Source organism: Papilio polytes, unplaced genomic scaffold, assembly GCF_000836215.1.
Source record: "Papilio polytes unplaced genomic scaffold, Ppol_1.0 DF821845.1, whole genome shotgun sequence".
Classification (NCBI taxonomy): Eukaryota; Metazoa; Arthropoda; class Insecta; order Lepidoptera; family Papilionidae; genus Papilio; species Papilio polytes.
Genome location: NW_013527359.1, coordinates 3,165,578 through 3,188,225, shown reverse-complemented (window position 1 = coordinate 3,188,225; position 22,648 = coordinate 3,165,578). Strand labels below are relative to the sequence as shown.

The window sequence follows — 22,648 nt, the reverse complement described above, 5'->3', positions numbered from 1 at the left end:
ACTCAATATACTGATTTAACATTATTATGTTCGTAGCTGACTGTCAGAAATATTTCCTATGTATCGAGGGCAAGCCACGCGGTCTCAGCTGCGGCGGCTACTCCGCCTTCGACGAGGTGACTGGATCATGTGTCGCCGCTGACGACATCGAAGCTTGCCCTGCGGAATTAAAAAGTACTTCTGCCCGTTCAAGACTCGCCGAAGAACAACGACGCGTTGTTGAAGAAGAACTCGCCAAGAAGTGGGCTAAAGGACAACCTATCATCAGTACAGTTGGCCCTTCGAAGTATTACACGACCGCACAACCTAAATTCGAACGTCTGTTTAGTACAGTCACACCGGAGTTATACGCAGAGTATGTGACACCGACAGGCGTCGAACCTCAAGCGTAAACATACTTTGTAGCAGGCTATGTGTTTTCACGCTATTTAATTTAGGGAGTGAATAAAGAAAAAAAAAATAAAATCATGCGGGAAAGGAATTAAAACAACAAGCCAATTGCAGCATATTTTCAAGATTGCCTTGGTAATGATAGTTGTTAGCCACTGGCAAAGGCTTTCGTTGTTATTTGTGTACTTAGATTTTGGTATAAGCAATTAAAACTTTTACAAATGTAAACAATAAAATAAAGTTTTCTATTGAGCAGGCTGTTTTTAATAAAAGTGTTTTTCTTAGTTAATAAATATTTTAATGCTTTATTTTTTCATTCTTCCTTGCATTGAACTTTGGTAGCGTCGACGCAGTGGTTGACGGTGGCGTCGAAAGCGAACCCGCTATCACACACGAGCAGCCGCGCAACGTCCTCCATGCACGAGAAGAAGTAGTGGCAGCTTCCCTTGATGCTGCGCAGACAGAAAACAAGTTCACAACTCGGCTCATTGCTAGATTACTGCTCATGGCGGTGCATGCGCACACACATCACAGTAGTACTCACCTGAAGTTCACTACATACGCCTTGCCGAACTCGTCATAGGTCGCCGGCGGGCACTTGAAGCCGAGGAACTCTGTAAACACAAACAAGAGGAAGATCAGCAACAGTTCTGGTACTGTATGTACTGCACTTTGAACAAAACGAGGAAAGTGTGAGTACCCTCAGCGCTGCAGCTCGGCACGAGGTCGGGCCAGTCGCAGCGGCCGCTCTCGGGGTTGAAGGCCAGGCCCATCGCGCACTCCATCTCGAAGGCCTTGCCCTCGACGCACATGCGGTACTTGCCGCAATCGGAGCGGGTTGCTAGTGGTGACGCGAAGAACCCATACCGGGTTTTGCAATCCGCCGATGACACGGCTCGCTCTGCAGAGAACATCGGCACAGTTAGAGAATAATTTGTGTGTAAAGAGTAGTTAGTGTACAGTGAGATGAGATCAGGTATGTACTCACGAGGCTGGTCGTTGTATTCGCACTTCGCGTCAGACGGGTACGCGCACGGGTACGAAGGCCATTGGACATCGCGGATGAAGTACAGACCATCGGGACACGTCTTTTGCGTCGCCTTGAACTCCTGTAAACGTGCATTCAATATATACATTAAACTGGTATAACACAATGTAGCATGTTGTTAAATATCAACGTAACAAGCGGCGTCACTCACGTTGCACTCCACGTAGGAGTCGCAGCTGCCCTTAATCTTGTAGTACGCATTGTACTCCTTGCACACATCTTCTCCCAACGCACCATTTGATACTACCTCTACGGCATCTAAAATAAATAGAAATGATTTATAAAAATAATTCTAGACGTCGTATAAGATATCGTCGTAGAAGACTGCACTAAGATATTAAAATAATACTTGATTTTTTTAATATATAAATAAACTTACTCGATACCGCAGCAAGAAGGGCGAAACAAACGAAGAAATACATTTTTATAAATGAACTCTTGACTTCTTCGTAGAGTGTTGAGGAATGATAGACAAGTGACAAAACGAACCGAATTTATAGGTAAAATGTAATTTTAATGAGGTATTACAAGTATTATAATTAGTACTTAATGAATAGTAATTACAACACAATTATAGTAATCTGAGTTGAGCAATGATACAATGACCATGGGCAATATCAAACTAAAAAGATGCTTTTTTAAATGTATTTTCAGTAAAAGCCAATAACTTGGTTTCTCAAATACAATGAACTCCAAAGTTTTTATTTTATACTAGCTTTCGTCAGCGACTCCGTCCGCGTGGAATTAAAAAAACAAAAGTGAGTAGCCTATGTGTTCTTCCAGACTATCCTCCACATCTATACCAAATTTCATCGAAATCCGCTCGGCCGTTTAGGCTACAAACTCTAACAAACATCCATCCATCTATCCATCCATCCATCTAAACTTTCGCATTTATAATATTAGTAAGATAAGAAGTAAGATTAGTAAGATTTCGAAGAAAAACCAAATCAAACTTTAGAGTATAACTAACAAAATACGTAAGTTAAACGTAGTTCTAGTAGTAAAATCTTAAAGTATCAAATAGCCGCTTTGAACTAAATTTATCACATAAAGGGCCTGTCCCACCACTGGCAGATAGAGGCTCAGATAGCTTAAAAATGACGTCACTGGGAACATAATCTGGTATTTCCATCACGTATTTTACACTTTCGATTGTTATTAGACAATTTACAATTTAGTAGGGCTAACAGTGAGGTTTTAGATGGGATTAGTAAAACGATTTTTAACTATAAAATTTATATTAACATTCTGATGGTTACATTATAAAATAACATTAAACTACACTAGACAAAGTATCACTGAGCAGTTGGCATGAAGTTAATATTTAAATTGGACTTAGAAATTTTCCTCATTGTCTAGAGGTTCGACGCCTGTCGGTGTCACATACTCTGCGTATAACTCCGGTGTGACTGTACTAAACAGACGTTCGAATTTAGGTTGTGCGGTCGTGTAATACTTCGAGGGGCCAACTGTACTGATGATAGGTTGTCCTTTAGCCCACTTCTTGGCGAGTTCTTCTTCAACAATGCGTCGTTGTTCTTCGGCGAGTCTTGAACGGGCAGAAGCACTTTTTAATTCCGCAGGGCAAGCTTCGATGTCGTCAGCGGCGACACATGATCCAGTCACCTCGTCGAAGGCGGAGTAGCCGCCGCAGCTGAGACCGCGTGGCTTGCCCTCGATACATAGGAAATATTTCTGACAGTCACCTACGGACCTGAAAGTGATAGGAAAATGTAACTAAGCTATCAACGTCCTTAATCTATTCTTGATATTATAAAAAGTAAAGAATTTGATTCTTGCGTTGAATAGGCTCCGAAAGGACTGAACTGATTTGAAAAGTCTGTCGCTGTTAAGAAGCTAAACTAGCCCTCGTAGTCGTCTTATTAATATGTATTATAAATGCGAAAGTTTAGATAAATGGATAAATGTTTGTTAGAGTTTATAACATGAGAAGCTGAGTGGATCTCAATAAAATTTGGCGTATAAGTTAAGGATAGCTTGGAAGAACACATGGGCACATGTACTTTTGTTTTTTTTAGTTCCACGAGGACGGAGTCGAAGTCGAATAAGGGATGATTCTTACTAGATTCTTGTTTAATTCTGCACGGATTAAACCACGAGCAAAAGCTAATGGGATTTAAAGGAAGATCAATAAGTGTTCTCAATGTTTATGTAACCGTTACTTTCTCAATAATTTATACAATGCGATATTGTTAACTCTGTCTATCTCAATTGTGAGAGGGATAGCAATATGTTATGTATATGTGCTCTAGTCTAAACCTATGGTAAGTTTATGCAATACCTCAAACAATGAGAACAAGCGACCCGTTAAGCTATTGCTTGTGACCGTCAGAGTACAATAATAGACTTTTGTTAGTCCAGAAGTTCGACATTGCAACTCATGAGCCTAATGGCCGAATTCTGAAACGACATTTTAATAAGTCTCCTAAATGATAAGGCTCTAAAACTCTAAATTGCTTTAAAATTGTAAAATCAGTCAGATAGTAAGAGAAGTGCTTAAGAATCGTTTCAGTATACGCCCGTTAGTGCGGCCCTACCCATTTTCTAGATTTGCTTTTAGGACACCGATATATATCATTGATTGTAATTTATCTTACTAATGTTATAAATGCGAAAGTTTAGATTGATTAATGTTTGTTCGAGTTGGTAGCCTTAACAGCTGAACGGATCTCGACGAAATTTGGCATAGATGTGGAAGAATGCATAGACTTTCTACTTTGTTTTTTTTAATTCCACGCAGGCGGATTCGCGGGATAAAGCTAGTATTCAATAACTCAAGCTATGTTCGTTTTTAAATTAGAAAACAATTGAATGTATTTTTTGGAATCCTTGTTGGATAAAAAATTGGCCTGTAAAAGTATTTTTCATCAAGATTTTCGCAATACCAGTGGAATTGTTTACTATTTATCACGTAGTAAAATGGACACAGGCTCTCTGAATATTATATACCGGATAGGCCTTATGCAAACGTTTAGCGGCTGGTATTTCTAACATCTTACATAACGCAAGGTCGATTGTCATCCGTTGACATTTAGCGGTGACCTGACACCCGATGACCGGTCGTATTGGGCAACTGGTTCTCTTTGTACTTATAACATTATTTTAATCACCAATTTGCGTATTATATTGTAAATTATACTGTTGACGCATCACTTAACTATTCATATCTTCACAAAAAGTTATAAAAACAAGTTTAAATTGCCTAATGATTTACCTTAATTCTATTTTGAAATTCATTTGTGCCTATTTAAATTCTTTGATTTAAAACAAAATTAAGCATTAGAAATCGCTATTTTTACTATAATAAATTATCTGTAGTAGTAGAAATTACGTTGTTGTCAGAAAATCAATAATAAACTACTCTTAAAAAAACTATTTCTTTGTCTGGTCTTTCTATCGTAAGTTTTATTCTATCTTTAAACTAGTTTTTTTTAGTGGTATTTTTATTCAATGACCTTTTAAATTTGTAATACGAAGATCGTAATGTAAATAAGATTTGATTTTTTTCTTTCATGCACACAAAAATTACTTGTGGAATATATTTTCATAGTTTTTTTGCCTTTTAAGCAAGTAAGTTTAAGTAAGTTAATTACTTGTACTGTTAATAATTTCTCACCTGTAGAACTTATAACCCGCAGGGGGTCCTAACTCCTTAGAGATTGGCACCTCTGGACACTTGAAGCCGAGGAAGGCTGAAAAAAAAACGACATAATTAGCATAAGTAATTTAACATATTCGTTGTTCATTATTTATTATTGTTATTCAATACTAAAAGTAATACTAATCATAATATCGTAGATGCAGTCAAATAAGCTTAAGACGATGTTCCAAGGATCGAACTGAAAACGACTCAAGCGTAAAGGGCGTGGCAAAGCAGCAATAAAACACATAATTGTGTATTGTACAAAATTAATTGAGGGCCCATAAGTATATGTTATATTTCAAATAGGAATTGAAGTAAAAATTTCAATAAATGCGTAAGATATATGATTTGTACCTAATAATAAACTGATAATACTAAAGTATAATAATAAGACTACAGTTTTATTTAAAAAGTGTGACAAATAAACGTGAATTTGATTAAAAAACATGATCACATAGGTCAGTATGATGAACATAGAATAGGTATTTTAATGTCGTCTAAATGTCATACAGTGAATCCGGGGTTTATTTGGTAAATTAATATTCTTAATTATTGCCTTTGATTTGGCATAATGAAGTGCTTGTATACTTTATGAGCGGTTTCAAATTTAAATATTTTCTATTTAATATTACAAGGTTTTTTACCTTTGGAATAATACTTAGAAGATTACAATAAGTTATTTTTACATCTCTATTGAAAATACGTGATAATTAAAAAGATTTTTTAGCAGTCAGCGTCAAGTATTTACTCCTTGGAATATATGACCCAATATTACACAAAATAGTCGCATAATGGTCTGGAAACACAATGCCTTCTATCGACTAAATCATCAATTATCATATTAAAATTTGTTACCTTCAGCATCACAATCGGTGACCTGGTCGGGCCACTCGCATCTGTAGGTATCAGAGCTGAAGGCAAGACCCTCAGGGCAGGTGAAGTCGTATCCCACTCCATTCACGCAGTTCCTGAAGCTGCTGCAGTTCTTAGCATCGCCGATCTTAAAGTAACCGAACTGATGGGGACAGTTGTCGGTTGGCTGAGCTGGCTCTGGAATTGCAGATTTCTTACGTCATTTGTTAAGTTTCTCACGGGACTGGAACCTACGGTTTCCTTCACTTTGATTGATGTCACTAATTAGTTAAAGAGAATTTAAGAGATGAAAACATACGAGTATGTCAATTCAATTTTCAATGTCATAACCATAATAATGACAGAAGAATGTAGTTCTATAATTATTGAAAATGCATTGGTACATGGTTAGTGCACCACGTTGGACCTATAAACTACAATTCACATCTACGTTATTACGTTATTATTCTAACACTAAGTTATTTCAACAAAGAATGGCATTTACTACCTTATATCTTCTTTTGGAGATAACTACATTGTCATAGAAAGATACGAAGGTAAAAATTCCTTGCTCGTGTAATTATTTAATTATCTCAAGTATTTTTGCGTTGTGCATATGTTTGACCTAAAGGATTATACCTAACCGTCACGCCGCTCTGTCTCCACGTAGAGACAGATAAGAATAAAAAGTTTCATCTGTCGCGCCTTTTGCGACGAGGGGACGGTTGGAACTTATTTTATAACAGTTCCTTCATTGACCTTATTGGTGATGTTGGTAATAAAAGGTGGGACCGATGATACTGTTTATTCTGCCGTGACGGCAGAGCAGGGTGACGGTTGGGAATAAAACCTAAGACATACGCAATGCTAGTGTATGGCCACCCCATAGTGAATATTTAAAACATGGTTAAGACGTCCAAACAATTGTTACTAAAATAGTTTATAATACTGTGTACTTAGCAAACTTTTTTTATTTGTCATATTTCGAAATCTTATAAAATTGGGCTATTTGATTAAAACTTAAAAATTGTAAAAATTTTTTCTTTTAATTTGCAAAGTTACATGGCCAGTCTTCTAATCTGTATTTTGTATAAAAATAAGGCGAAGAATTGATTTGGTAAAATATCGTAGATTAATAATAACTATGTAGATTTCAAGTTCATAACAAAAACATGTTTTTTTTTGTATTCTGTTAATAATTTTTTTAATAACATTTTAATGCTGTTCATAATTATTATTTACTGGCTGGTATTAACTGTTTTAGTGTCCGCGTGCTTTACCATTTAAAAGAATTCACGATTAAGAATAAATAAACGCATAGAATTCTTAGAAAACCCGTGTTAACATTTTGTACACGTATCTTTAAATAGACTAGGGTTTTTTGTCTACATTTGATCCCAGTTTTTTACTGTTTTAATACATTGATTCTTTGGCTTAGGATGCATTATCTTATTCACAGAAGACTCCGATGATTTTGTACATTTTTTCATAATAAAATTATCCATACCTGTATATGTATCTATAGATTTAATTAGCTAATATAGCTGATGACTTCTTCATGGAAGAGCAGCACATACTGTGCCGACCTTCCGTAAAGGATAAGGGCAAGTTGATGATGCGAAAGTTTAGACTGATGGATGTTTGTTAGAGTAATATAAACAGCTGAACGGATTTGAAATTGGTATAGATGTAGAGCACAGTGTAGAAGAAAACAGAGGCTACAGACTTTTGTTTTTTAATATAACGCGAACGTAGTCGCGGGTTCTAGCTAGTAAGAGAATATTAAAAAGGTGTTCAGAACACTATAGTTATCTCTACATAGATAGTTGGAAATTTTTTCTAAATCACATTCTGCTTTGTATCGTTATATTAATAACACATTTTAATGTAAATGTAAAAGATTAAATTAAAACATTGTTTACGATTAAATCAAACAAAAGAAGGAAAACAAATGAAATGCGTTTTATAGTGGTTAAATATCAAAGTTGAGTTTGTTTTGTACGTAGTTGTTGCATTTGCACAAACAATGTCATTATGAAGCGCTTAATAAAGTCAAATATATTGATAGTTTCTATTTTAATATAGTTTGCTACATCTTAAAGGATTAAGACTAGTATTATTAACATGTAACACTAGAAAGTTGTCTGTGAATTATAATTATAAATGTTAGTAAAAGTTTGTTTATTTTATTTAACACTTTGTATACGTAATTATGTCTCTTATACGCTTGCAAGTAGATACTGAAAGTGTTATTTTATTGTCTGCTTTGTTGGTTTTTTTAAAGCATACAATATGAGTACTTTCAATATCGTCATAAGCAACTACATAATATTGTACACATTTTCATATATTCCACGCTATTTATAATACTTCGAAGCTTCAAGCCAACAAAACGAAGTTATACAGCTGTTTCGGGTGTATTATCAAAATAGAAAATAGGAATTCATACGTACGTAGAGTGGAACGCGCCAGACAGGGCACATCGGTTGGATACTGGCAAGGGTACACGTTGAATCTCACGTTAGGGTTGAAACGCAGACCATCCGGACATAACTTCTCCTCCGCAGTACCGTTCTGTTAGAAGAAATATAAAATCATTATTGATACCACACTAGTATATTTTGGCAATTAAAATTGTGATATCTTTATAATTAGCAAAACTTTTAGGAACTAGCCAGTTAGTCTATACTAATGTTATAAAGAGGAAAAATTGTTTTTATATGTATTGAAATAACTCAAAAACTACTGGGCCGATATTAAAAACTCTTTCACCGTTAGAAAGGTAATTGCTTTAAATAACACTGTCTATTTTTATGGTTATTTTTTTAATTTCACGCGGACGAAGTCGCGAGCAACAGCTGGTAAGTAATAAAATAGCAATCGTCGAAACTTAACAATTTGAGTATCGTTAAATTTTATAGCTATAATAAGGCAATGCTCACCAGACATTCGATGTATCTATCACAGCTTCCTGGTACCGGGTAGCGTTCATTCTTCTCCACACATCTCATGTTAAACGCTTTTGGAGCGGACTGTGATTCGTATTGATCGGGCGCTTGAACGTAAGATTGTCTGGTAATATCTATATTACCAATGCTACTACCGGAGTCGGTCACACCAGTTATCACTTCACTATCTTCATCATAGTTCCTCGCAGCTTCGTTTGATTCAATACCCGGAGTGTAACCGCCACCTTCACCGATACCGACTACTTCATCGAAAGCAAATTCTCCATTATTGTCGAAATTCTCTTCGCCAGCTGCCAATTGTTCTGAATACGATTGCTGTGCGTTCACTGTGGACAAAATCTTATTTAAATAAAGAGCAATTATCTGAAGAGTTTTAAATTTAACTCGTGGATTGTAAGTTAGGGGGTATCGCATGAGAGGTAAAACTAACCTTCACGAGTATACCGGAAAGCAGTAAATAAAAATAAATTATCATTTAACAACAAATTTACTGAGATTAGAGTGTTTATTCTTATTATAAAATCTTAAGATTTTCAGCACGAACACACATTTTTTTTAAAACATTATGTTTGCAATGCAGTCTATCAAATAATTTTTAACTGTTCAATTTTCGTGTTTTCAAATATCGATTGCAGAGGTTAAAATTATAATGGCACAGTGACCCCAAATGATGTAGTCACCGAAAACACCCATATTACATAATTTAAATGGTGATAAAACAAAAGAGAAAGCTGATATGTGAAGGAAGAAATATTCGTAATGTTTACTGTAGGTTACATACTACTATTCTGCAAGATTCAATGTAAATATTTTCATTTCATTGTTCTGCTATTTGAATTTATAGTACGCATTTCGTCTACGAGTGTTTGAGTCGCTGATTCCCAAGCTGTAGTAACAATAAGCATATTTCTTCTGGTATTTTAATGTAGGGAATGTTGGGAATAATAACAAAAAATACATCTGTTTCTAAGAATTTTCAATCGTTTGATGCAATCGGAAATCTAACCTATAAAAGTACTATATTAATACTTTAGGAATATATCGTTTGTCTTTTGTTTGGCTTTCTAGTATTCTTTTTTGTTTTAAGAATATATTTTTCGAAATAAAAATAAATTAGTACCTAGTTATGATTTTTTTGATAGCTAAGAACATAAGTGACTATCGATTTCACAATTTACAACATAGGAGCTTGTTTCAAGACGATAGAATCGTTAAAATAACAATAGTCAACAATGTATTTTAACGAATATGTTGCAAGTTATTTTGTAAAATAGTAAAATTGTTATTGCTATCTCAAGATTCTCTTTATATCGAAACTGTTGTAACAGTAAGTAAATGATTTTACATAACTGCGATAAAATTTAGTATCGAGACAACGACTTTTAAAGATGGCCACCATTAAAATGTTTTATATAGATTCAATTAATAATAACGTATTTAATTCGTTACCGGAATATTGATTGGGTGATATTTAAGTGAGTGATGTTGAAGATAATTTAAAAATAAATGCCATATATTACGAGTTTATGTAGATTTGATTCTTGTCCTTTAACAATTCGAGGTCGTTTTATATTCAGAATTTTTTCTTAATACATTATTTTTATAATTACAAATATTATCCAATTTTAATAGACTATATTTTGGATTATGAGAGAAATGAAAAGTATTTTTTTAAAAACAATTGAACATTACAAAATTAACAGCTTAGTTATCGATACCAATATTATAAAGATGATTGTATTTTTGTATGTCTTGAAATAACTCAAAAAATGTGCCGATTTTAAAAATTCTTTCACAATCAAAAAGCTACATTATCAGTAAGTAACATAGGCTATATTTTTTAACGCGGGAGAGGTCGCAAGCAACAGCTATTATTTTATAAAAATGTACGTTTTGACATGAAAATGAACATGTTTTTACACGTTAATAAAATATTTACATTATAGTAATTTAACATGAAACAAAACAATAATTTTATTATTTCCTAGTTGCGCAAATAATTATCATATGTTTGAATATTAATAAATCCTATCTTCTTTATAATTTGTCTTAGACAATTATAATGAAGCTATTGTTTACGACAAACCGCGCGTTGCATTACACAATTTGATAAATCCATATAGTTCCTCGTTATTATTATTTAATATGATTCTTTTAATGAAACATCGATATTATTTAAACTATAAATAGTTATTTAAAAATTGTTTTATATTCTTTTTTGTTTGACTATGCGAATATAACTAAAAAGTTACGTCCTTACATTAAGAATTCCATGTAGTAATAAAGAAAGTCCTTTATCTATTCTAATATTATAAAGAGAAAAGTATTTTTACCTATAAAAGATAATTAATAAAATCAAAAATATTTTTACCGATTTAAAATTCAAGTCTGACAAAAGCTAGTTAATAATATTAAAACAAACTTTGCCAACTACGGTTATTGCTACGATATAATGTCATTTCTTATAAATTATAGGCAATTAAAATGACACAAAAATATGTATAAACCCTATAAGCCCTTTATTATAAGATAGTAAATAAGCGTAACTTACCCGCGCAGACGCAAAACAATATCACAATAGCGATCCTCATATCGACCACTCGGACGACGTTCGCGTTAAGATTGGTACTGAGAGCGTTGGCTTACGGCGCTGAGATGTTCGACCTTGAGGACACACCTTGCGAAACCCCGTCTCATCACACCGACCACACCCTGTTACATCATCCCTACACCGTCATATATACGCATGAAGGAAATCATACTAATATTACAAATGCGAAAGTTTATATAGTTTGTATATATAATTTGGTTATGGTTGTTATGTGATAGTCTGGAAGAACACATAGGCTACTCACTTTTTTTTTAATTCCAGCCAAACGGTGTCGCAATAATGGTATTAACTATTAGTTTCCTGCGGTACTCGTAATTAGATGACAAATAGGTTTTCAGTAAGCTATCGTGTACTATCAACTACCACATAACATGAGATAGGAAGATAAAATTGTTAGAAAAACCATACTACAACAGAATATGGTCTTTTTCGTTAAATTATTTTTACTTCCTGGTCGAATCTTAATTATTGTAGCGTGAATTAGATAACCTTTAAAATTGAAAGCATAATTAGAACATAATGGTTCACCAGTTTATAAAAACCAAAGTATAAGATTTATCTATGTTAATAACTATATCAGCAACTTTTTAAATACAATAGCACTACTGTTGACAGGAATGAATACTAGGGTTTATTTTGAGTACCATACCATATTGTACCATATCATTATGGTTCACGACTCAAGGTGGCGGGAATAGAACCCACGGCCACGTGTTTAGATGCTGTATGTATGTTAGTGTACTTGTAGTTGTATGTCGTGACGTCACATGTTTGCGTGAATTCCGTGATCCGATATTGTGATATTGAATGCTGATGGATTCTCAAGACATTTGATACGCGTTCTTGTAATAAATACTACAAATGTCATGTTACAGTTCACATTTATCCCTTTTCAAGGTTAGCTAACTTCCTGTTAAAGGACAAATAGTGTATCTACGTTTTTTTTAATAAACATATTTTATAATAATTACAGTTGTGTGTGTAAGACACACAAACTAATGGCACTTTCGATTAATAATCATAATATTATCAGAAAACCAAATTAAAAACTTGTTTGTGATAAATTTTGGCGCGTTGATGTCCTTTGTATGAAAAGCTGATGTTTTTCGTCTGATATTAAGAAACCAATTTTCTCAGAATTTCTCAATTCCAAACATCCTCGCGGAATTTTAGTTTCCAAAATGTACTTCTACTAAATCCTTTAAAGTCAATTATTACCAAAATTTGTTATACAGGATGTACTGAAAGTTAAGCAGAATTCATAAAAAAGACGCTTTTAACAGAGCCAAAATTTATCTTAAATAAATACATCGATTGTATATACAACACTTATTTAAAATAGTAGAATTTTAGTATTTAATTTTAGGTATTTTTGCTAAATCTGCTAATTGAGAGACCTTGTATATTGACCTCCTTCCTGCTTTAGTTTGTTTTAGCGCAAACCAAAACGTCTAGATTCGATCTTGACCTTTTCATTTATTGGTCAAGTTTATTCACATATTTGTTGATTGTAGCTGTGCCGTCTGTCATCTTTTAAATATTTATTGTTTTAAAAGGTCTGACATTTATAGATTCTGTTAATTTCTTTGGTATGAAAAACTTTGTACACAATTATAGATAGCAGTGGAAGCTTGCGATAACTTTCGTAATAAGTTTATCTCAAAGAGGTTTCATGCTTACAATATATGTTTCTCATCATGCAGTCGTTTGCATAAAATAGACACAAAATAAATGAAATTAGGAAATTTCGTTTCGACAAAATTTAAATTAGTCTTTAAATACCAAATTAATTGTCTAAATAAAGTATCTTGGATACGAGGAACTTATATTGCACTTTGTAGATATTTTTTTTAATAAACTACTAACCATTTTTGTATATGTGGGGGAAAACAGATTCATAACTTTAAAAATGAATCATAGATTCTAAGGAATATTTCCAAGATAAATGTTTTATAAATTGTTTATTTAAAATTATTTTTGCAAGTATGAATAGATTGTCTTGTCAGGTTGTCTTGTTTTGTTGGGCATCTACGAATGTTGTGTCGATATGACAGCCGTTTTTAAAGTTTTTTTTTTATACATTGTTGGTTTTTTAATAAATAAATTTCAGGACTATTCAGCTCCATAGAAGAAATCATGCAATCATAGACTGTGGTTATTTTCTTTTTCTGTAAGAAAATACATTTGCTAAGTCAACATTTTAGTTAGCAATGTTCTGAATTTGTAACAGCGAACAATTTACAATAATTTATAACGTACGTGTAGGTAATGTGGATACTAAAGCTGTATTGGATTAGTCATAGATTTTGGCAGAAATTCAATTTAAATCAGACACAGGTTTTTAGTATTCCGGTGTACAAGTTCATCGTACAGATTTATAGTATAGGTCACGTTTAGTACTAGATTTATGTTTCTTTGACCTAGGTATGACTAAGAGCCTTATCTTCTGCATATGCAAAATAAAACTGAGTAGGATTCAAGTATGACTATTTTATAGTATATTTAATATCAATTAAAAATGATTTCATTTTATCTTAATTTAGAGATTTGTTTTTATACTAAATTAGTTCCCGTTTTTATAGTTATTAGTATGTTTGTATTATCTGTGGTAGTGGTTATACACACCTTAAACGCTTATACTCATCGACAGCATTTTGTATGGGGCCAAAAGATTTAAATGGCGTCCACGTATGATGTTCACGTAATTAGACCTCCCACAAAAAGACGATCGATCTACTCAAGGTCACACAAGTCTATTGTCTAAAAGGTGTAGGGATATGTTACTTATGGTGATTTTTGGGAGAGCCACATTTAAAATTCTACGTACATATGGATCATACCTGATAATAAATTAAAAAATGTACGTTTTAAACTCAAAGATCTAGTCACAATTTTATGATGAATCGAATAATATACGACTAATGAAAACCTGCTTGATGTTGACATTCTTGGAGTGTCCGCCTGCAAAAAAGATGCAGCAATGTTTAAAATAAATTTATTTGCGGATTGATTTTTACCGAATAACGGTGTTTGGTCACTAATTCCTTGGTAGCCTCTAATACCGCTGGTTTTCGAAAGGGTTTAACAATGTAAAAGGACAGCATAAGAATAATTTATTCCAAACTTTGCCAACAATTTATGGAAAAAATCATCAAACATTGATCAGAATGGGGAAAACCGTTGCCAGAATCTTGAATTTCAACACACGTACGCGCTGAAGATCAGCTTCCTTATCTCGGTCCGCTAACTGATTCGTATTCACACCCGTCACCCGCCGCCCGCCATTTTGCATACGTATTTTGGGATTTCACATTCTGTTGATTCATACGATGTAGCAGTTAAGAAGTTTAATAAAACTTCTCTGTGATATATTGTTTTTAAAGTTAAGATTTTCATATGATAAAAAAGTAAAAGTTTGTAAAAAGCATAGTGATTTTCGAACCTTACATACTAAGTACATGTTATAATAAAAGGAACACGTTTGTTGCTAACAATAAAAACTATAGTTTATATAGATTTCATTTCTGAATTTTCTAAGAAATCGATTAATATTTGAATGATTTTATTTAGGTTACATATAGGATCTTACATATATTCATGTTTTAAGTCGTTTAAACCTCTTAGTTATTTTAATATTTTAATTATTAATAGATGATTCAATACCATCGTTCATATATCCGGTAACCTTTCGAACTTTACATTCAAACTCATCGTTTTAAATATCAAAATTATCATCGATATAATATTTTCTTGATGAGTAAGGAATCTATAATGAACTATGACGCACATCAAAGCTAGAGTTTCCTTCCCTTTATGACACAGTGTAATAAAATACCGTAGAACAAGGAAACTTTTGTTATAAGTTAGTTGAGGCTTGTGATCGAATGACAGTAACAGACAAGGTAATTACCAGGTGAGATTACCTTGTCTGTTGTATCTCGTATCCTGTACCTTGTATCTTCATGTTATTTTTTATTGTATAATAGATATTTTTATATAATATACTTCTTACCATGTCCTAGACATGAGAACTAACTTTTTTCTTATAGCCCCTGGTTAAAATTTTACTGTTATCGGAGAACCCTTGTTGCTATTTCTTCTCCAATTTGTGAACTTTTATTTTCCTCACCGTCGTAAACCTTTGCTGTGTCTTACTTAGATCTTTGATGATCCACCGGGACCACCGGTAATTACTGTTGTAATTCCAAATTACATATATAGCGATCTTATCTACATTTTTATTGGACCTTTTTTTAATGAAGCGATTATACCTATCGTTATCTCTATCAATGGACAGGCTGTAAGTGGTACCTACTGTGTGCCTAGATTTTGTCGCTGCCAGTATCGGTTGGTAGCGGTGGTGGTCGTTCAAAGTAATAATAATGAAAATAACTGCCTGTAAAATCAACAATAGCGTTGAATTGGAAATGAAGCCTAAGCTGTCATCTCTGTTAACCTATCCTTTTGTTAATATCAGTGATTGTATAGTAACTTTGGATGTCAATGTGACGTTTGGTTGTTTTCATAAACAATGAATAAAACTTGGATCTCGTCATTGAACTGTTTTATTCTCATTTTATCTTTACGTACTGTTAATAAATATTTATTAAATGAAGTAAAATATGTGGTACAAACTAACATCGATGTACCGTCTAATACAAATTTACTATATGGGAAAATACCTTTTAGAAATGTTAGATATTTGGAAACATTAAATCAAGGGGCTGTTATACGTTACTCAAATGGAGATAGTCGCAACGGTGAGTCCGATTCCAAAAATGAAAATGGAGTCGAACAAAACCCTGAAACTCAAACTAAAAATGAGACAACTCCAACTGAGAACTCTGGCACTCAAAATGAGAACTCTGGCACTCAAAGTGAGAACTTTGGCACGCAAACTACCGAAGTACCAATTGAAAGTAGAAGTCGCATCGAAACATATGATGAGTTTGCTCGATACAGAGACTTGAACCGACCTCCAGACACGCATTATCCACCAGGACCTCGTCCAGGCTACAAACGTTCTTATGCAAACTCCATACAATCATTTAGTGTTTTAATAACCATTAAAGTATTCTTCTTTTTATGCTTAATTAATAAGTAAACTAGTTTTTATCGTATATCGTACGATCATATTTTTAATGCGCCTTTTCATGTTGTCCCCGTTGAATAATTTTCCTTTCACGTCTTATTCTTATTAGAAGCATTGCTTTATTTCTGGTTACAGCGTGAACTACGCATTTTAGGTATTTCTAAATATCCACAAATATGGTCTTTTTATATATCTCTTATTTTGAAAGGGAATAAATTAATAGAAAAATAAAAAAGGCAAATTGTATTTCATATTTAATTCAGATTACACCTGTATATTCGTATGAAAATTTGACGTACAAGATAAAATACTTAGCACAATATTACATGTTGATAAATACATTTTCGTAAATGATCACATTGAGAGACTTTTCAATAGGTATTGCGTTTTAAAACTAATGGGCACTTGATGCCTTAAGTGAAAACTCACCACATGCGTGTACCATAACCAAAAACCCCTTTTTTAAAGCTAAAATAAACTAAAACAATACTAATCATTCGCCAATGTTATATTTTCAGATTTTATATAAAGAAAATATTCTTACTTTACATAACTTATAATAAACTTAACTAATGAACGTGGTGAGCTTAAACACTTGTATTTCTATCACATAACTTAAGTCACTTTCTAAATTAGGCTGGATACAAATCGCTTAGCTCGAATATAAAAAATTTTGAAAATTCGCTTTCTCAAAATATTTTAATACAATTTTATATAATTACAGCAAGATCTTAAAATACCTTACAACTAAAATATAGTGACGTTACAATCGATTATAAACCGTTCTGGTTAAGGCAATATGATATACAATGTGCAGGCAAAATGCAAAATAGGACAGGCTTCAACCATTCCGAACGAACCATTACATTATTACTAATCTCAGATTATATGATGAGCTTCCCAGACATTAAAAGTATTTTTTAACATGGCAACATTGTTATCCAATTTTTACGTTACATAACGTTTACAATTTAAATTTCGAATTCGAAATTCGGTTAGTAAAACGGAACGTAACGCAGAATATTCTAGAGCTGTCAATGTCAACTGTCATTGCTCACCATATAAAATGTCAACTATACACATTACATTCGAAATTTTAAAATGATTTAAAATCATCTCACTTTCCTAATCATATATAATCTTAAATAAAACTTACGCGTTTATAGTATAGAATACAATGGGCCTCCAAACAATAATCAAATATTTGGACACTAAATACACCAAATTAAACATGTAATATTCCTTTACAATAATTATGGAAGATCTTGAAACATTATCGCTGATGTTTAAAAGAAAAAAATAAATTTATTATTTGTAACGGATAAACTCAAAAACTACTGGACCGATTCTAAAAATTCTTTCGCCAATATAATGCTACAATATCCTTAAATAACATAGGCTATAATTTATTCAATATTATAATAAAATGTTTAAAAAGCTAGGATAAGCCCACTAGTTGTCTATAAAGGTAAATGGTACATTATAACCTAAAAAGGCGAACCACATAAGTATTAACCAAAGGTTGGAGACCCATCCTAAATTAGGCTTGTAACCACAAACGGCTTTCATTAAAAAAGTACTTAAATAAATATAGTCAAGTACCTTCTTAACTTAAACCATTAAAAATAAACTAAAATATTTACATAAAAACGGAAATTTTCTTTACATTTGAATTATGAAATTATTTCTAATACGATATATTAAATTCTCACGACCCTAACGTCGATAACTTAAATGTATTCTAAGATTACTGGAGAAATGTTTTGTTCCTAAGTTTATTTGGTGTATTAAAATAGGATCCCTTATACTGGGTTTCTGAAGTTTCCACTTATCTTGTCATTACCTAGCGATTCGTTAGTACTACGTTGAGTTATATTCCAACGGAATAAAACTCAAGTTACGTAGTTCGGAAATGCATTTCATGAAGTTATCGAACCAAAAACACTAACTGATGGTTAAAAATAGCTGGGAAACCAGCTATTAGTCAGTTTATGTGTTACTTCTTGATATTCATCATTTACTTCATTAAGGGCCTGTCCCACCAAATTGTAAATTGTCTGATAAACAATCCGAAGTGTAAAATATGTGATGGTCATTTTTAAGCTATCTGAGTCTCAGACAGTGGTGGGACAGGCCCTAACTAATATTTATTTAACCAAATATGACTTAATTTTGAAATATTAAATTCTAAATACTTATCAATTTGGACAGATTATGTATTTAGAAAAAGACGGTATACACGTGTGAGTCAGGAAGTCAATTTTTGGTCATTACATTCACTAATTAGGCACTTATCGAATACATGTCCGCAAAAGATATAATGAGTACAAAATCTATAAGATTAATTGCTACCGTAGAAAGCGAATACGTCTTATTTTTAATATGATATGTTTCGTTACGTTTTAGTATTCCAACCAGGGCAAAGGTTACGAACTCAAGTCATTTTTCTATAATTTGTGTAGTGCGCAATTTTGTTGTGCGTAATTTTTAATCTGTATATAGATCACAATGCACATCCATTTCTGACGCCATAGAGTTTCTTGAGTTCAGGCATTATGACGTTTTTAACAAAGCTCGACTGTCGGCCGGCGATCGCGTCCCTCTTGGGATTCTTGGCGTAATGCTTGATTCCGGGCTTGTGGATGAGGAACGCGTTGTTCAGTATCATGAAGTCATAATCCTTCACGCAGAGGATGTAACCCTGGAAAACATAGATATATTTTTAGATGGTATGCTTTAAATAAAATATAGCATATCTTTAGCTATGAAAGGGGCTTAACAGTTACATTGCCAGATAAGAAATCAAACCGTTTTATCGCGTGTAATGTGCTAGGGTATGTATTCAAACTTGTATGCTTATTATTAGATGCAAACATAATGACTGTTTATAATTAACTGTTGGTATACCTACGCACTACACATACTAATACATCCCGCATGCTAAATTGTGCTCGCAGCATCTCGAGCCGCTATAAACTTTGAATGGCACTATACTTAACGGCGTTCCCACAGTAAAGAACTGCGTTTGTGCGTGTCTGTGTAAATTTGCAGCGCTGCAAATTCAATTCACAGCACGTGCTCATGAATTTAAGAGTATAGGAATTAAACACGACTTGCTAACGGTTAAATCCAACAGCAAAATCTGCATATTAGAGGCTTTTGAACGCAAAATTGAATTTGTTCGCAACGAGTCGTAATTTCATTGCCTTTAGAATTTGTGGATTTTAAGGACGAATTATATCTACCACTACACGTCTGGTTCGTACTGTCAATTTATTATTTACCTTGTAAAAAGAAAGAAATAATTGGTGTAAACGATAAATTCACGACTCACAAAAACATAAGACTATTTTAATCTTTGATCAGTGGTAATGATCTCAATTATATTCACATTTATCCTTAAGCTAGCTACACACGCTCAGTTGCATCCGAACACTTAGATAGTTCAGATAAATCCTGTGTATGTAATATTCATAACTGAAAAGTTCTTAGTTTTAAAACTGAGTGTGTATAGTGGGCTTTATTTCCTCTTTAACGTATTCTAGATGTTTTGATCGTGTTTTGTTTTACAATTCATTTCAGTTAATCTTTTCATGACACTTTATTGTACTAAAACGAACAAACAGTTCTTGATATCGTAGAGTAAACGCAGACTGTTGGCAAACATTAACAAATTCAACATTGTATCAAGGTTTTCAAGTTACCTGAGTCATCTTGTCCTTCTTCCCCTCCCAGCTGAGCCGCTCGTCGTAGTAAGGGTCTTGGTGAGTGCCGATGAAGATTGGCTCCCAGTGGACGTATTTGCCGCGTCGCTTGCCAACGTGGAATACGTCCATTTCTGAAATGATTAATTGTATGCACATTTTAAACATAGATTGTAATAAACAATGAGATTATAAAAGTCACAGGTCCTTTATTACTGCTATAATTTCCGTAATAAGTTTCTTTGTAAATCATGAATTCAAACAAAGACTTTCAGTCATCAAGTTATTTTTAAATCTACTACTGTTTACAAAAAAATAGATAATTTAATTAAATAGAAACAAAGCACAGCTACAATGGATTAGCTCGCATTCTAACGATAACGAAGCGAAGGCGTGATCTAATTAGCATAGGAAGTCGAGACTGCACTCGAGTTCGCGGAGACTTGGCGAATTGGCGTAAAAGTTTGCGCCGAACGTGAGGCGAGCGGCTGGTGGAGGTCATTGAACCATAATACGCAATTAGAATGCCCCATACGACGGCCACGGTTCGCTCCAGCAGGCATAAATAGCTCACGACGTTCAATACACGAGATTAATTACTGCTCCGGACTTATTGCCAGGTATTAACAGTGATGGACAGCGGTGCAATAACTATACGAATGTTGAAGCGAATGTATCATATATGATTTAATGTCGTGTGTAACTAGCATTACATGGCTATGTGGCATGGCGTTATAAGCCAACTTTTTCTGAATCAGACAAACCTAACGACATTGTTGGAAACGTTTTAATGAGTTTTTATTTAATTAACGATATTCTGATAAAAGTTAAAACTGATGTTACATTTTCTTCTTAATTGAATATATGTATAATTAATTATTGCATTAATTTTGTTTCTGTTTTCATAACATTGATGTGCATATCAATTCAGATTTGCTTTTAAATGCTAAAATATAACAAGGTAATAAAAGTGTTAATTACAATTGAAAGATATTACGTATAGCAATATTTTGATATCTTAAATTGGTCATTAAAATCTTTACGAAGTCATATACATAAATGTGAATTTTGCAGGAAATTTGCTATAAAACTCGCATCATGCAATTAAAATGGTTATGAAATAACAAAGTAAATGTAACAATAATGAATACGCTAATTTTGAAACTTTACATAGTAATTGACATCATTTCATTGTAATTAACATTTACAATATTGCCAACAAACAAATTGCTTGTTGATTCGTTTTACTGCGCACACACCTTTCACTAAACTATCGCACAACTTTTTAGTCGCGCTGTGATTCCTATGAGCTTATATGGACGTGCGCACACTTCGATAGTTGTGCAACTAAACAGTTGAATTGGCTGCGAAACAATCGACAATCGCAGACAATTGTGCGATTGTATAATGAAAGGTGTGGGCCCACTTTTAAAGTTCAAATCGTAGTTAAAAGATTTCAGACCAATATTCGAATTTAAGAAATTAATTCCAGTACAACTATTATAATAGAAAATAACTTTACGTTTTAAAAAATGTAACTAACATACTAATTACTATTAGCATATGTTAAGTAAAATCTATATCCGTGTCTTGTATAGATTTACAATATTGCATGCTTGTCCGTGCTTTGGTAGTCGTTAAGATCTGTTCCGGCTTCTTGTTAGTAAATGGGTGTTAAATCACGACGGCCTTAGGAGCCTTGACGACTATGGTCAATGAATAGATGGTAACATTCTGGTGAAGAAAGCATCTAGGCAATTGGAAACAATTAGAATACATGAACACATATTTAGCAGTAATGTGCCTGTGAAGGAAATCTGGGTAGTCACCATGTCGTTACATGAGAGAGACGAAAAATATATAACATGAGAACAAGTGAGATAGCTGTATTGAATTTAGTCGAAAGTAGACTATTTTACACTTCTACTTATGATATCTTTTTTTTAAATACATCTTAACTTGTTTTATACTTACGGCTAGTTTCGGCTGCATTCATCCATTGCTGTCCCTGTGGTATATTGTGACAGTTTGGACAAACATACTTGTGGAAGGGGATGGCCGTTTTCTTCACCAACATAGCTTGCAGTTCCGTTTTAGTAGACGGCACCTGTAATTACATGATAAATGCATAATGATAATTGAAAATCAAATGCAAAACAGTTTTAATCCTACTATCCAATAAGTTACGCATTTATGTCCAGTTTACACTTGGCTAAGACAGTAACAACAGACAGCAATAAACTGGCATAGTGTGAACACTAAATGGCGCTAGTGAGTCCACAATTCATGACTGGTAGGCGCAACTGTCCTACTAT

The 22,648-nt window shown here is 33.3% G+C and overlaps 4 protein-coding genes across 4 annotated transcripts in view; 1 reads left to right on the top strand and 3 right to left on the bottom strand.

The window, feature by feature from the left end:
- Positions 1–681: 681 nt before the first annotated feature.
- LOC106107930 (probable endochitinase) lies at positions 682–1,887 on the bottom strand. Its single transcript, XM_013288963.1, has 6 exons — positions 1,818–1,887; positions 1,590–1,696; positions 1,379–1,499; positions 1,091–1,291; positions 935–1,004; positions 682–842 (listed from the first exon to the last, which is right to left on the bottom strand). Exons 1-6 carry the CDS (start codon positions 1,858–1,860, stop codon positions 704–706), a joined length of 681 nt encoding a protein of 226 aa, XP_013144417.1. The 5' UTR covers positions 1,861–1,887; the 3' UTR covers positions 682–703.
- Positions 1,888–2,660: 773 nt separating this feature from the next.
- On the bottom strand, positions 2,661–11,619 carry LOC106107886. The gene is made up of 6 exons (XM_013288896.1): positions 11,478–11,619; positions 8,900–9,252; positions 8,411–8,531; positions 5,961–6,155; positions 5,079–5,154; positions 2,661–3,155 (listed from the first exon to the last, which is right to left on the bottom strand). The coding sequence occupies exons 1-6, from the start codon at positions 11,515–11,517 to the stop codon at positions 2,777–2,779; spliced, it is 1,164 nt and encodes a 387-aa protein (XP_013144350.1). The 5' UTR covers positions 11,518–11,619; the 3' UTR covers positions 2,661–2,776.
- A 4,449-nt stretch (positions 11,620–16,068) lies between these two features.
- On the top strand, positions 16,069–16,818 carry LOC106107935. Its single transcript, XM_013288968.1, has one exon. The coding sequence runs from the start codon at positions 16,069–16,071 to the stop codon at positions 16,639–16,641; it is 573 nt and encodes a 190-aa protein (XP_013144422.1). The 3' UTR covers positions 16,642–16,818.
- A 1,927-nt stretch (positions 16,819–18,745) lies between these two features.
- LOC106108020 (beta-1,4-glucuronyltransferase 1) overlaps positions 18,746–22,648 on the bottom strand; it is a 57,634-nt gene continuing 53,731 nt past the window's right edge. Inside the window, exons 5-7 of the mRNA XM_013289086.1 lie at positions 22,308–22,440; positions 20,334–20,467; positions 18,746–19,330 (exon numbers count right to left, since the gene is read on the bottom strand). Of these exons, the coding sequence (XP_013144540.1) occupies positions 19,133–19,330; positions 20,334–20,467; positions 22,308–22,440 (465 nt within the window). The 3' untranslated portion in view covers positions 18,746–19,132. The remainder of the gene's footprint in view (positions 19,331–20,333; positions 20,468–22,307; positions 22,441–22,648) is intronic.